The following is a 16,867-nucleotide window of genomic DNA, read 5'->3' on the forward strand; positions in this document are numbered from 1 at the left end:
CAAATCGTGAAAAAAAAAAGTCATTTGTAACACAACTGCAGAAACATGATTACTTATTTATGTGTGTGTGTATATATATCCATTAACTGAGTGTATGGAAACCATGAACTATTTACATGTCAACACGCGTGTGTTGGTAAACTTGGGGAAGTTTCACACAGGACCGTGAGATCAGATGCAAAATAGTAATATAAACTACACTTCAGCAGAGCATTCAGCTGTTTGTGCTGCTAAAGATTTAAATCTGCTTAGACTAATCCTGTATTACACTGGAAATTACAGGCTGTCAGGAGGAACAGACAGGCAGACCCAGGTCCAGATGGAAGACTGGCTGGGAAAGAAGCGAGGCAGGTGGGAAAGTGATGGGATCAAAGTGGAAGACAGAAGAGTACTCCCTCTGCTGGCTAGGATCTCACCTGCTTTACTTTTAACACATGACTAACTTCTCTGAATTATTTATTGGCCCAGTTTTAAATATTTCAAATGCCCCCTTTCTATGTTTGTTGCAGTACCCTTATATAATTTTCATACTGAAATGTTTTTGTCCTACTTTAAAACATTAATGTGCCTTCAGTCAAGATCTGGCTTCATTATTATTGAACACTTGAGGTACCTCTGTTCATGCTCTCCAAATGTATGCAATCTTAACATTATCAAAAAATGAATGGAAGAACAACGCAATTCATATCTTCCAATGTACAGAAATGCATTAAACTGAGCACTGAGCACAAACGTGAAACCAGGTTTAGTGGCCTCCAGTGTAATTCTCTTAGATGCCAATATGGAAGACAAGCCCCAAATGTTAAAAAGCCAAAGTTTGCTTATCATTAAGTAAATGGTTAGCTGTTAAACTCCACTATTAATAATCAACACCAACAGTCACGCAAAGTTCAATAGATTTAACCTACGTTGCTTTACAGACTACTTCAGCAAGGGTTCAGCTGAACTGGTCAAATCAGAAAGCAATCCAATTCAAAAGCTGTATAAATACACTGGAAATAAAAACATGTATAAATATTACAATAATAACCTAAAGTAAAAACCTTCACGTTGAGATAAATATTTATCTATTTCTGATGCACACAAAATAGATCAAATGGGATTAACGAATTATGTAGTTTTCATTTTTTGGGGGGATTTTCTATGGACACTTTAAATAGGTGGTGCCTTCTGTTTCAGAAACTAACCAGACTTCTGTTACTGGGTTTTGGCCAGTAACCAGCATCTCCCAGAGCAGGATGGATCAGCTCTTTTCCCCCACTGTTCTCATCTAAAACCTGGCTGCAAAGCTACTCCAGCTCCCAGCTTTCCAGAAGGCTCCATCCCAGGAACCCTCGACTGCCATTTGGTTTGCTGTTTTTAAATCTCCCAGGACTCCTTTGCTGTGGGCTCGACAATGCTGAAGCGGCACTTGCTTCATGAGTGAGTTATTATTAAACTTTAAGGTCAATTGTGGCACTAACAACTCTGTGGAAGCTTTCAGCAGACAGCACGGTTTGCTGGACGAATTAAAAATTAATAGAAAGCAGTACATTTGTGGCACAGAGCTTTTATTTTTCATTATTTGTCTCCAATGTGTAAACAGTTAAAAAGGCTAATGTATTGTTTGACTTGTGCATTAAAGCAGAGTGGCAGACACAGAGGGCAGGGGTATTATTCAATAAGTCTGAAAATGACTTGTATTTGACTAATGATATTAGAATTCATGACATCAAATTTAGTAAATACAAAAATTATATGTCCTTAGTGTTATGTATTAAGAACATTGCATTGTTTACATTAAACTTCCATCAATGAATTGAGTAAGTCAGTAAATAAATCGCCAGCCACAATAATGTCATCGCGGTGTTCTTCAGCAGCCGCATTAAAATTCATATTTTGCTAATTAAAGAGGTTTATCGTTTCAGCAAGTATTAAAGTGCTAAGACATAAACAGGCATCTGTTTTTAACAACGTCATAATTTTCTCCGAATGGGGTGAATACAGGGGTTCCCTGCCTTCTGCTTGCAGAACAGTTGTGCCTGTGTTTGGACACTGGGCCGTCCACAGACTGCCTGCTCCAGCAGCCAACGCTTCCATATGCCTTAACAGATGACTCTCTCCCCTCACTGCGCGGAGAGCTTTCACTGACCCACACCAGAGCACAGGCCGCAGACAAGAGACACCGAGGGGGGCCGCCTGCCGTTTGGGGTGGATCAGTTTGAAATAGGTGGATAAACCGATAAATTAATGAATGAGTCAATATTTTAAAACAATGAATAACCATAAATAGAAAAAACAGATTGGTGGAACAGGAGATTAAGAGAAAATTCAGAATAGATGCCTGAAGACAATTAAGAAGGAATTAATTAATTATTGATCGACTGGTTGATGTAAAGATTGAAGGAATGAATGAACGACTGATTAAATAAATAAATAAAAACTATTATTCAACATGCTTAATGAACTGAATTTAAATTAGCAGTGAGTAAACGGTACACAGAGCACAATCGAAGTCAAAACAATCGAGTCCCCCTGTTTGTGGATAACTAGCTAGGCTCCACCATGCTCAGCTGAATTTTGTCTCCAGTCGGCACAGTGCACAGAAGGCCGGCTGTTTCATTTAACAGAATTTCCTTGGTCTGTCATTTAATACTCTCGATCTGGCTTTCAAACACACTAAATTGCCAGTACTTAAAGCGTATCTGAATTCAGTTGATTTACTTTCATGGACTGTACTGTAATTAAGGAGAGTTATTATATTATAGTAATGATAGATTGCTAACTGCTCTCACAAAAGTGCATATAAAAGCCTGATATATATATATATATATATATTCTTATGAATATCTTTTCACTTACACTTTCACTTATTTTCAGTGGGTAGCCTGAGCACCAGTGCATTAATATTGCATGAGATTAATATTTAAACATATCAAATGGAATAAGGAAAATAACACATTGAATGGAAACTCATTAGCCCTCATGAGAAATGCTTAAATAAGGTTTATTCTTACTGACTTTTCATTAGACAAATAATTTCCCAAAGGCATATACTCTGTATTAGTGCCAGGAGAAGCCCAATGAGGTTATTGTTCTTTAAGATGCTATGCTTTTGAAACTATGTTCATTATGAGCTTTGTTTCTACTGTACTCGTTAAAAAATGGTCCAGGCATTAATCAGAAACTTCCCTTCATTTACATTGTACTTAAGAAAGAGGTTTGCTTCATGTTATATTTGAGGGAGAACACTTTAAAATATATTATAAGGTCTGGAATATATAACAGAGAATTCTTTCAAATAAATGCATTACTTATATAAATTAAGTAAAAACACCTACAAAACAAGATCATACCAGCGAAACATTCTCTGAGAAACTGCAAGGACTAAAAATGTAAGCTTAAAAAAAACAACTAAAAAACACACACTCCAGAGGTAACAATAAACGAATGCCATACAAGAAAACCGTCCTCTGAAGTGCTACATAATATTATGAATGTTTCCCATCCCGCCTTTCAATTATTGCTTCTTTTGATCTGCATTAAAAAAAACCTGAAAAAACAAGAGGGTTGTTTAACAATGTGAACAGCTGCTGTCATTAAATGTACAGCTCCGTCCTCCGAGCCCACATGCCCGGTTGTCCTCTCATCTTGCCATCCTCTCCAATTAACTATTAACATGGAGGGCTTTACACAGGCTCTGGGGGACTCTTTAACAGGCTTCTTGGCGAGTGGAACAACTGCACAGCGGGGGCCCTGGGAAAAGAGTAACACAGGCCGCCGGAAAAGCCCTGCACAACTCAGCTCCGCTCCTCCTAATGACAGCTCACTCGGTGGCTTTCTCTTTAACTGCTGTGGCTTGAAGTTTTAACCATGACCATGTGTATATATACAGATATATATTAAAATATATATTTATGAAATGGTTGGACTGACAGACACCATTACCTTTGGCAGGGGAGGGTCGAGCCGCGTACAAGGAGAAGCGTCAGAGGCATAATGGGAATTAAATGCGACCGCCCTGCTTATTAAAAATGTAAAACCATTTCACTGTGTGCAACTCTCCTACTCTTAAAACCACATGGTCCCCTGGTTGGCCGACAGAAAATGAGGTCAAGCTAAAGTATAATCAGCATGAAGTCTAAATAGCTGCTGACATTATTGCATATTTCTATCCAGGGAGTTGGCTGTAGACTCTGTGTAGACACACTGCTTCACACTGAACCACTCTTTAAATTGTGTGTTTAAGTTTTATTCTCATATTGAGGTAAGGAGGCTTTTGAACATTATACGAAGCACATAAGACAAGATCTTGCTAATACCATCAGCAGTGATTTCAACTCTCTTTTCAAGACCAGGCTAAAATCAATATTATTCTTAGTTTACAGATGAGATTTCGCACAAGTTATAAACTGAGCCAGCCTCTCGTACCATAAATAGACATAATTTGTTTGCACTAAAGTCCTAAAGCAAATACATCAGCAAGACGAAGCAAAGCTGTACAAAGAAGGCCTTCAATTTCAGTGAGTTAATAAGCATTCATTTACACCCTTGCTTGAATACGTTGAGGAGGCATTAAAAACTTGCCTAGAAGACACAATACTGATAATATAAAGACAAATGTCAGATTATGGAACCAGATACTACATAGCAGAAAACACTAAGAGCAACACAATTATACCCTGACTGGAGTAACAATATGTGGATATTTAATAAATGAATCCCACCACCAGCCAAATACCATTTTTATTACAGGACATTTTAAATTTCAAACTTACAGTCATCTCTGGTTCTTTAACTACAAATACATCCAAAGGCTCATTCATGTAACCCGAGTAAGAATTATTTTCTGTAGACGCTTTCTCATTATGCTCCTCAAAACTCTCTTAATCATGGAAGCCATCTGTATCAACAATAATGTATTAGTTGTTGAAATAAAAAACTCAAATGGCTTTTCCATATTCTTCAAAACGTACTGATGCAGATGAAGGACATACGTAGACGTACAAAGTGTATTAATGTAATGCATTAACGTCTTTTAAGTCAGTGCTTGCACAAAACACTGGGTGAGTTCATCCTTAAATGCTATTAGGATATATCATACTTTTCCAAAGCTATACTAAACAAATAAGCTCAATAATATGAAGTGAAAGGCTTACCTGGATGAGGTGTGAAGGCACTGTCACCAGACAGACAGACAGGGAAGCTCGGAGGAGAGCACGCAGACCGTACAGGAACGTTGTAAGACTGTAGAGATAGTGTGGGTTCTCCTCACAACAGATGTCATCCCCCCATAGAGCCGATCCAAGAGAATGGACTCCTATTCTGAGAATGCTTCTTGGCTTGTTCTTACAAACAGAAAAAAAGGTAATAATCTACTCATCGCTCCACACAGATATGAACTAAAACTATGAGTGTTTGTGTCTTTTGTCCTAGATGTTGAGATCAGCTTTAAATGTTGTACTTGGTATCTCCACACCAATTAAAAATGACAGAACTGGGGGTGAATGAACACAGTCCAGGTCTATTATGGAATTAGAGCATATTCAAATATATTTCAAGAACGGATTGAAACTGTGGCATTTCATGTTTAAGAGCCATGCCATCCCCCGATAAAACATCCCACCTCCCAGATGTGTAAGTAGATTTTTTCACTATAATGATACATTATAACAATTATTTTTGCTGTACTGTACTAATTAATTTAAAATAAAACATTTATTTCCTCTCTTGGTAAATTTATATAAATGGCAATTGGCAAATATGAAAACAAACTCTAGCTATTCTTTAAAACATTACCCATCATCTTACAAGTTACAAAGCATGCGGTTATTGGTAATATTGATTTCTATGCACTTCTATGTCTTTTATTACATAAATAATGTTGTGTGGTCTGCAGAGAGCTCCAAGATTCAAAGGTCCGCAAACAAAAAAGTTTGAAAACTGCTCCCTACAGTTTGAGACAAAGTACAGCCACATTGAAAATGTATCTCAAATGTTTGTCACCACTACCTGAAATGTCCTTTACTTTAGACCTTCAGATTTAAGTTGATGCATTTTCTAACACTAAATAGAAAGGACGCAATGACAGTCCTTATTCATGTGCTTACGGGATACCGCAGTTATATTTCATATTAAACGATTGTTAAATGAAGGAGCCACTGGACAGGGTGACAATAAGATTTTGAGAAGCTGTCTAGACTTGCTTTCAAAATGTCTGATGACTTACAAAAGCAAGTTGCATTTTTGGCACATCAACAAGGCAAGGCGGCTGTGGAGCCTTAATAAGAGCTACACTCTTGCAAAAGACGACAAAACAAGCAAGGAAGTGCCAAGACAAGATCAGTCTGCTAGGCCTCCAGCTGCTTTAGGCCAAAAGTTCTTGAGGTATGGCAATCAATTCCTGCTATAAAGGAGATCAATATTTCTACACTTCAAGTTCATGCTTAAACTTGTTACAACTGAAATACCAATATAATTTAATTGAAGTCCATATCAGAGCTCTGGAACTAAGGCCCAGTTTGTAGCAGAACAGTTGGATATTATATATGAATTGGCTGCTCAGTTCATATTGCTCTGATATATATGTCCATTTGATTGTGTGCAAATTTAAACAGTTCCACGTTAATTTATTTCCGATCCAAGCAGTGAAGCTAGTAATATTCGTCTTCAATAAATGAGAAGGTAAATAAATATATACAGCTCTGTAAACAATTAAGAGACCACTGCTATTTTTTCTTAAATCAGCATCTCTATATGTATGGCAGCCATTCCATTCCATGTTCATTTTACCCAAACATATATAAATAGTAAAAGCAGAGAAACTGATAATTTTGCAGTGGTCTCTTAATATGTTCCAGAGCTGTGCATGTATTCCAAGCTACATTGTGCATAGCACTGGATGTTACACTCAGCCAAAAGCACAGCGGAGTCTTAATAATTAATCACTGTCTGTCTAATTTGTGACTCTGTAAATTGAACCATCAGACATTGTAAAGAAGCTAGTTAGCTGGATTACACCTGCTGAAGACTGTTGGAAGTGGCATCAGTGGCGCCTCCTTCAGCAGCTCGGCTCACTGTGGACAGCGATGGCAGAGAATGAAAATGAAAAGCTGACACTGCAAAGAGCTGGCATAGAAGGCAGCTCCCAAGGTGTTAATAGGTTCACAGGGACGCATGTTATCTGTCCATAGTGAAGCTTAATAGCTTATCTTTCTGTCAGTCTAAACTCCAGCTAAAACCTTTAGCGTCCTTCAGACGACGACATATCGCAACAAAGGTTATATTTTACATCTTGGGGGCAGGACCGGCTCCATATTTAGCCATTAATTAACCTGTATTGACACACTGCATGAACAACTTTTACTTCTTCCGATTTAATTTTTTTAAAGATTTGCTAACCTCGAGCTCAAAATCCCAAATCAAAGGCCAGCATCTAAGAAAAATAAACCACATTGTTTCACTCTGTTCCAGAGAGCCGAGCGTTGGGCTGAGAGGTTCCCAGGGTGTGGGTGTCACTGCTGCACTCGCTCTCTGCTCGCGGTACGATTTCCTGCCTTCAGAGGAGCTGTCACCGTGCCGGAGGAGTCGCTCGGCACACGATACTGTGGGAACTGTTATGACATGCCTGTTGCCCTGGCGACGCCGGGGAGGGGGGAGCGCTGCCTGTCAGGGACCAATTTACTTCCCCAGAGGGGCATCTTCGCGGCGGGGAGGACGAGTCTGCCCGGATCTGTGCCGGAGCCTCGCTCAGACTCGGAGCTCGGCACTCACAAGCAGGCCCTGCACAACACTCCCCCCACCCCCTCCCCCAGACTTGGGAAGGACTTCACTCCCGCAGAAGCCATGCCAAACCACCAGCATCTCCAAGGGCTGCACTGGTATTACTACTCGACAGAAATGCAAAAAGGACTCCCTGATTCTAATACTAATACTAAGCGTGGGCTTAATTACACGGATCCGGCTTCCGAGTTGTATACTTTATTTGGCATTTGGGGGCTACTCCATAACTTGTGTTTTCCTCTGTATGTGAAGGTATCGTTCGTTTGAAAGAATAAATATTGATTTTGGAGCTGGGAAGAACACAGTAAACTGTGCGGGTATGCAAAAACATCTTGGGATTGTACATGTGCATTTATTACAGCTGCCAGATATGTGTGGCATGCAGAGAAATTAGTTTAAAAGACTGAAATGATCACTTAATTGGAAGACCTATTAAATACAAAAATCTCTAAAACAAATGTTTATTTTTTAGATTACAGCTAACCTCCTCTATGTTACACTTTCACATGGAGCCATTACGTCAGGCGACTGCCGACCTTCCACTTCAAGATTTAATTAAAAAATGATAATGTGTAAACAAGTACACGTCAGAAGTCTTATTTCAAAAGAATACTTTTCCATGGAACAAAAACAGAAGTCTGGTGAGGGAACGTTTCAGACATACAAATAATACAGCCAGACAAACCCGGATAAATTATTAATTTTCAAAGAACAACATCAGGCCCAGATTGGAAATGACAGGATATACAGACTGTCAAGATTACAGCTATGAGCAGTGGAGTGACATATTAAAATAACATATCACTGTCTTCCTAAGCGTGCACCCATTAAGCTTTACATTTCCATCTTAATAATGTACACATTTTCCACTTCGGTAGCACCTGATTTATGTGCTCAACTCTTATTTTTTTCTTATTTTCATTCCATAACCTCTTGCTTCATGAGTCTTATCCTTTCAAAACCTCAGCCACACCTGATGTGAACTTGGCATGTTTGTTTGTTGTCCCCGTTTTAGGTCTTATAGTCAGTGAAGAAGTGGAACCAAGTTCTGCAGGGTGTGACAGACTCCAAGAACAAGTTAATGAGAATTAGCATATTGCCTCTGCGATGTCTATGTGGTGCTTGTTTACCTCAGCAGTGCTTAGAAACAGCTTGTTCACTGTTGATTATTCTAAACCCTCATGGTTCAAGCCCTCCCCAGAGTGTTATGAAAACAACATTAGATACTTGATTACAGAAGAAGCCGAGGGCTGGCGCTTCATACCTGGAGACTGGCTCCGTCAAATCCTTCCCTGCGAATGACTCCCTGGATGGATCTCAGCAGTTTGGTGTAGCCAATGTTCACACGACTGGAGAAGAAAAAAAAAAAAGGATTAACGTGGAGCAACAGATTTTAAAACAGGCTTGAGAGCCGCGCCAGGGATGGAGGTGCGCTCCTGTCACAGTCGACATCCCTCTTCCTGCAGGGAAACAAAGTCTTACAGACTGGCATGACCCACACTGAACTGAGGATCCAGTACAAATATGGATCAATGCCGAGATTTTATAAAGTAAATGCCGATTTAGGGGCCTTGCCAATCCGGAAAGGAGCACAAACCAGTTAATGAAGAACCAAACAAAACAAAAAAACAAACTGTCAGGTAATGAGTTAAGTAACTCTCTTAAACCACTGGTTGAAAAAACACACATATCAAAATACATATCTAAACTAGCAGTCACATTTACATTTACATAACAAACGTATCAAAAAACGAATAAGAAATAAGTGTCATTTCTGGTGTATAAATCATCTCCCAGAGAATATTATAGCTGGTTGTAATGATAAAGACGATTCAAATTTGTGTACTTTGTGTATCTTTCATACCCCGAAATAAAATTAAAAAACTAAATAAAAATGAACACTGAGGAAAATGGATGGAAAAATGTATATGAACCAAACCCTCAGGATAATTATCTTGTTAGTGTTCACAGAACAGAAGAGGATGTCTGTGTAGAAGTTGTACCTAAAAAAGGTCACATCAATAACTGAATCAGGAGACACACACCCGAAAGACAAAACAAATCATCACAACCAAACAGGCCTGTATGTGTGTTTTCACCAGCTCTGGGTAGGGTTGAACATGGAGCCATTTTTGTGATCACAGGTCATGGCACAGCTGCTAGGGACACACGAAAACATCACTCCAGTGTGAGTCAGTGTTTGAGGTGAGGTGACACCGTGTTCATTTACTAATACTGAATCCACGCTTGACTGAAGCATTATTTACACTATAATAGTTTTAAAACCCGTTATTTAAAGCAGAGAGCTCTTGAAAAGAGAACTCCCCGACAGGGAAGAACCATTCACGACTTCTAAAGCTGTGAAAAATCAGGTTACTTCTCTTACGGACTGTGAGCGCTGCGGCTGTTATTTTATTGAGCTCCAACAATTGACCTGTGTGGAAATAAAGGATTGTGTGTCCTTAACAGGGAGTGTGTGTAAGGGTCTGACTAATATTTACTAAAATATGCTCACAAAGTGCCAGCTACTTCCTAAAGAGTTAATGGAAAATATTGATAACTCAAATTAACAAATCAATTTAAAAACATCAGACGTCAGCTGTGATTGTCTGCTATTAACTCCCTCTGGGCCCTGACACTCAATGAAAAGCAAATTCTGCTGAGACTGAGATGGCTTCATTATGTCAGCCTCACTTACCTCCAGGAAAATTAATGATTTAATGAAGCAACTTAAAGGATGCCACCACCACAGCATTTCTGTGTTAAATCACAGATAATTAACACATAGTTAATGAACTGCTATGCCAGGCACACCTGATCAATGTCCCCTTCACCTTAGCTCATCTCGTCTCATCTCGTATCAACCTCTTCCACTTTACAAAACAACCCGCAGCCACAAAAAAAGGTAATTCTCTCTCACATGAAGAGTTTAATCAGTAAGACAAACAACCGTCCCGAGGCTATTTATTTTCTCCTTAATACATCACATCCTTTCATTGTATTCCCATCTCTAATATCAACTCTGCTGTGGTGTGCCAAGAGTAATCGGGAGGTTTTTTTAACATTAAGCTACAAAATAACTGGTACCCACTCCTGGTTCCCACTGCATGGCCTTTAATTTCTTACGAGTATATGACAAACAGCTGATCTGCCACATTAAACTGTCATCATTCTGAGAACCTGACCTGAACCTATGAAGTTTAGGATTTATTTATGCGAGTGACCGTCTTTTCCCAGGCGACTCGCTGTGAGAAACACAATCCCATTATCAACTGATCAAGAGCAGTACAAAGAAATGATAGGTACACCACTCAACGACAGCATAGCTTACAGCAGTTTTAGACCAACATCCCAGGCAGCACCTGAATGATTCGATTTGATCATTGAATCTGTTTTGTTTGTTTATTTTTTCTACAACCGTAGTGCAAGGGGACAAAGCTGAATGGGACGGCACGGTGCTCTGGCCTCCTGACGTCTCCTCTCCCGGGTGGTTCAGATCAGATCTCCACAGCTCTCAGTCTCAGCACTGAGCTAAGCCATCATGCTGGTCAGTGTGTCTAAATACACCCCAGTCATTTCTTTACCATTGTTTGGCTACCCAGGGAGATGTCACAATACAAATATTTACATCTGGCACACATTTTCCTTACGCAGACAAGATAAAAGAGGCTGTCGTGGGGACCCATAGTTCTATCTTTAAACAGAGCCAAGCACTACAAAAAATAGCTAATTTGTAGAAATATATAAAGCTTTAGTTTAAGGCTGCAATTAAATGTTTTAAAAGCAACAATTTAATTGGAATCAACAACATCCAACTGCTCCATTTAAGAACACATTTCCTCAAACTGACATATAACTCAATATCAACAATGCAAATAAGCATACAAAACAGTCACTGTATTTAGATGTTTATTTTTTACCCCAATGTATTTGCTGGTCAAACCAGCTTTTGAACTCCCATATGCATGGAGACCACTTTCATTCTCTATAAAGGAAGCAAATGCTTATTAAAGATGAATTGATCAAAGTATTTATTTAATACCTTAATTATCCACTGCAGATTCATATTTGTGGTCTGCTGGCTACTTTCACTGCCTTTCTTTCCTATATCTCTCCCTACATGTGAGTTGGAAGCAAAAGGAAGGAAAATAGCTACCAATCCCCTCCTCTTCAGGACCATTACAGAGGATTTCATAAGCTTCATATCTGTATTTAACATGCATATATATCATGTATATTTTAAAACCAGTTAGATCAATATCTTAATGAATTCTTTCAAAATTAAATGTGAGTTTCTTGCTTTCAATGGTGTTTGTTAAATTTGAGAGGTCTGCAAAAATGAGTTACCAGTACCTTGTACCTTGGTGTGTGATTTATTTGAAAGTCCACATATTACAATTACAGTATTGGCAAATACAAAAAAAGATGTTGAAGTATAAATGTTATTAAACTGCTGGATGACTTTACACCATTCACGTACGTATAAATATTGCAGTCTCATCTTATCTAAACAAACTATCCAGAGAGATTGAAAAAGTGACAATCAACTGCCTATTTAAAACCCTGAGCCGAATCGCTGATCACACTATGAATGTAACAAGTAAGCGGTAGAGTCCTGCTCATTTGCAAGATTTTTATTTTACCCCCACATGTGAACACATGTAGATAGACAAATTAAGTAAGGGATAAAAATTGAATGAAACATGATTATAATAATCTTCTTAGCACTAGATTTGGCTCCATTTGCTAGATTAGGTACAATTTTATTCACAAGAATAAAGGTACATTTAAAAAGATAGCTGTGAACTCCATACAGAGGCAAAGCAAAATATGGTTAAAAACAACGATTAAACTGTTTCAGTATGATCATATGGAAAACCTTCAGAATGGTGCTCGGTAATTACGGATTTAAAACACATAATAAATGATCCTTTAACTTGCTGCACTAACTATGATTTATTCTATTTTAAATCAATTTTATTCTTCTTTTCCTTATTATTTTTCCATATTTTATTCCCCCAGTTTAAGACAAAAACATACATTTCTTACTGTTGCCATTCTGTTTAATATATTGTATCATGCCCTTCCCACTGAGCTTATTTCTTACAGATAATGACAAGAGGTAGGTGATAATCCATGTGAGCAAATGTGTTAGCTAATTAAGATTATACCCGGAGAAGTGTCTGAGTACAGTACTGCTCTTTAAGACATTCAATCCATTGTAAAAGTAGCTCCATTTAAACAACAGGGTCCATATCACCTAGAGAGTAATTTATACCAATTACACCATATCATAAAATAGCCCAATTTAATAGTCAGAAAGTCAACATGGGGCATTTTACATGTGTAAGAGAAAACAGTTAAAGGATTAATTTTTAGTCAATGAGCTGTCATTTTGTCTCACTGATGAGTTTTCTCTTCAGAGGATATTATAGTTGTCAGAATGTAGTGCTGTCTATAATTTAGTAAACGCTAAGTCTCCAAAATCCACAAAAGATTAAAGTCAATTTAATGGCATTTCTTTAGCTGGGTATTTTTTTCCCTTATTTATTTTTGTGTATTATATCACTGATTTGGACTTCTTCAGATCGGCCTGAGAGCTAAACCTAATACAGCAATCAAAAAATTGTTTACGATTCAATTTTAAGGAAATATGTCCTTTTAATGACCAGCCTAATAAGATACTTTGATCAACAACCTGTTTGTGACACTTTAGGTTTAAAAAAGCTCTTTTGCAAAATTGTGGAAGAAAAGAACATAAATAGGAAACCATTGCCTCACAGAGAGAGGCAGAAAGATAATGCATGAAGCATTCGACTCTACACATACAGAAAATGAAGAAGTACTTAATAAAAATATGACAATCACGTCATTTAAATTGGGATCTACAATACAATACTATCTTTTGCTGTGGCAATGAAGGACTTTTGGCCTTTTGTAACCCAATTCATCATGAGCTAATTTTACTTAGTACTATTCAAACACTGGCTTATGGGTTAGCAGCCTGTTCCAGAATCCTAATGGCTTGTATATATAAATTGTTAAAAGAGTGTGTTTGCTGAAGTAAAACGGGGAGCTTCATAAAACTCCCTTCTCCAGGCATAACCGGCCAGATTGATTTGTTTGCCGTGCGGTACGAAACCCTCCCTAATGCAAAGAGCGCATCTGACCTTTGATCATGAAAGACAGTAAAAACTGTAAAACCCCCCAAAAACAAACACAGATTTTACATTGCATAAATTGGCAAAGCCTATTTACAAGACAATTTGTTACTTTACAAAACTATTTTCTTTTAAAAGCAAAAATCATAAAGTTGTTTTGGCAATCTTTATTAGTTGAGTGGATGCTATAAATCTAGACATGATGCTGCCCAGTTACTAATCTCATACCATTAAAAGGAAATGACTCAGCACTCTTTCACTGCATCCTTGGTCGTCCACCATATGTAGACACTAACCACACAATTAAAAGTGCTGCTGAATTTAAACTTGTGTTGGCCTGCTGTCAGAAACCAAGTGCTAGTGATATTTAAGATTCATCACACGTGAATGACATCTGGTCTTTAAATTTGTTTAAAATGCAGTTTTGTCCCCCTACCTCGTTTCTGTTGATGACTGAAAAGGCAGTTCATTAGGAAGGAAAAAGGTATTGCACTTTGCAGTCTCTCTCATCGCAGGATCCATTGGTTTGGAGACGTCATAATAGTGGCCAAACCTTGAAGACGACGCCAGTGCAGTCTGCGAGGAAAGAACAAACGTCAAGGAGTGTTAGGTTTGACAGACGGCAATAGAAGACAGTACCATTCCCAGAATTCAAAAACAAAGGCATTCATCCGACATTGGCTTAAACTACTAGGACCTTTTTATTATGTACTTATTGGCAGACTTATATGCAGGGTGACTTACAAGATACAAGTGCAAAAATACAGTACAGATTACTGGAAGATGAAGATGCAGGGATTTAGGACTCCAAACATTACTAACATCTCTGGGCTTCTTTCATGGCTCATATATTAATTGTTTACATGCCAAATTAAAAAGGGTGGATTTATCTGAAATATACAAAATACTACAGAAGCAGTGAAGAGGATACAAAACGACATAGAGGCCCGGTGTATAACCAGGCTCAGTCATCGTGGTGTTCCAGGCAGGCAACACCGAAGACACAATATGACTCGATACCATTTCTCTAGGAATTAGCAACACTGTGTGGATCTGGAAATACCGGAATGGCTTCTAATTCAGTAGGGATACATGATACAGGAGAAGTGAGAAGGGGAAAACTGTTTTGTTTGGAAGCTGAGTATTTAATTTAATTTGTAAATTTGTCATTTTCATGTCAACATTATTTTGAATAAATGTAAATACCTTTATATATTTGTACCTGAAAGGGAAATGTAATCACACAATCACAAAATAAAATGATTGTTCTGTGTTTTTTTTTTCATTTTGTGTAAAACACTGTTATTATTATATAAATAATAAAATGTTTAATTTTATTAAATGTTTGGAAGAAAAACATGTATTTTCTGTCCTGCAATTAGAAATTAAAAATATTTTGCCTACCATTTTAAATAAAATAAGACTATTGTTGGCATTATAATCTATTCTTAATCTGGATAAGGGATCAGCATGTTTTTTTTTATTGCAATGCCGGCTAGAGCTCATCTTTTCATTGTGCCGAGCCCAGCCCCCTTAACGTTTTAGAGGGGCCTTGACTAACTGAACTTTGATCTGATGTCTTCATTGAGAAAAACTCCAGGTTGCTGATTTAGGATGCAAATCCTCCGTGAGGCCTATTGGTGTTTTGTAAAGATAGCAAAGAGAAAAAAACAAGAAGTTTCCAAGGACCTCTAAGGGAATCCTGGGGGCACACTGGTATCCTTAATCCACATTGCAATATGGATTAAGGTAGGGGATAACCTTTCTTAATTCAGAAGAAAGAGTATAGCATCTACAAGCTGGGTGGAGACTGGGATTTAGTCATAATAAAACAGTGTGCAATAAAAGCATGGTCTGTGTCAGGGTCCTGTGAATAGGCCTCAATGTACCAAATTCCCAGGCCTAGTGGGGAAGCTTGCAAAAGCCTACCTGAATCAACTAAGCGTGAGTAATCTGCCTTAGCTGAATGGCCGGGGTGAAGCCTTTTCATTCCTTAGAAGTTTAAGAGTTGATAAATTTATTATCAGTGACTATTAGGCTCTGTGGCTGTCACCTCTTCAGTTCTGAAGAGTAAGTCTGGAGGAAAGAAAGGGGAATGGATCTGTCAGCTAGCAGACGGCTTTTTGACTACCTTCTGCTGCTGATGTCTCTAATTGCAATACTAATGTGCTAGAAACCTCAGATTTGAGATGAACCAAAGCAGAAAATTGATTTCATGCTGTGACAGTTTATATATTGCCCCAAGTACACAAATGGCTCATTCAAAAGGAACTACACCTTCTAATTTTGTTTAGAGATAGCCTTAACCACTTGGTAACCTTGGAGAGAGATTGGTTTATAGAACAGCTTTCCTGCAATAAAAAAACAACAACAAAGCTTTATAGTATTTTACATTCTTATGCTATTTTGTTTATACATTGTGATGGTAATTAAACTTATATATATATATATATATATATATTTATTCTTCCACCAATATATAATAATGATTGTCTATGGCTGTCCAAGTAACAAAACTTTAACTCTGTACAGGCATTTAATTGAAAAATATTGAACTACAAAATAAATGGATACGAAGTTATTTTAAAAAGTCAGATAAGCTTTGTTCTTGTGGAATACACCGGCAAGCGCCTCCACAAAAGGCTCAGTGATTTGATACAAATTACAAGTGCTTTCCACACACACTTAGCACATGGATAAACAATTTATTAGCTCCATTCAGCATTTTACTTAGTGTGCTGTATGAAAACCAAGAAACAGAGAAAGGCGTGTCATGCAACAATACATTATAGTACTTGCTCATATGCCTGTCCAATTGTACTCAATGAACTGAGATAAACTACCAAAAACAGAGCCAAAACCTTCAAGCATACTTAATAGTTTTATAAAGTGGCCCATTACAACATTTGCCATGTCATTACCCCTGTGTACAGAGGCCACAGACA

General features: G+C 37.9%; 1 protein-coding gene across 2 annotated transcripts in view; it reads right to left on the minus strand.

The window, feature by feature from the left end:
- The window catches only part of elp4 (elongator acetyltransferase complex subunit 4), a 71,976-nt gene that overhangs the window by 42,994 nt on the left and 12,115 nt on the right, over nucleotides 1–16,867 (minus strand). For both annotated transcript variants that reach the window (XM_066700512.1, XM_066700511.1), the window contains exons 5-7: nucleotides 14,359–14,498; nucleotides 9,026–9,110; nucleotides 5,139–5,327 (exon numbers count right to left, since the gene is read on the minus strand). In XM_066700512.1, coding sequence (XP_066556609.1) covers nucleotides 5,139–5,327; nucleotides 9,026–9,110; nucleotides 14,359–14,498 — 414 coding nt within the window. The remainder of the gene's footprint in view (nucleotides 1–5,138; nucleotides 5,328–9,025; nucleotides 9,111–14,358; nucleotides 14,499–16,867) is intronic.

Source organism: Amia ocellicauda, chromosome 4 (genome assembly GCF_036373705.1).
Source record: "Amia ocellicauda isolate fAmiCal2 chromosome 4, fAmiCal2.hap1, whole genome shotgun sequence".
NCBI lineage: Eukaryota > Metazoa > Chordata > Actinopteri > Amiiformes > Amiidae > Amia > Amia ocellicauda.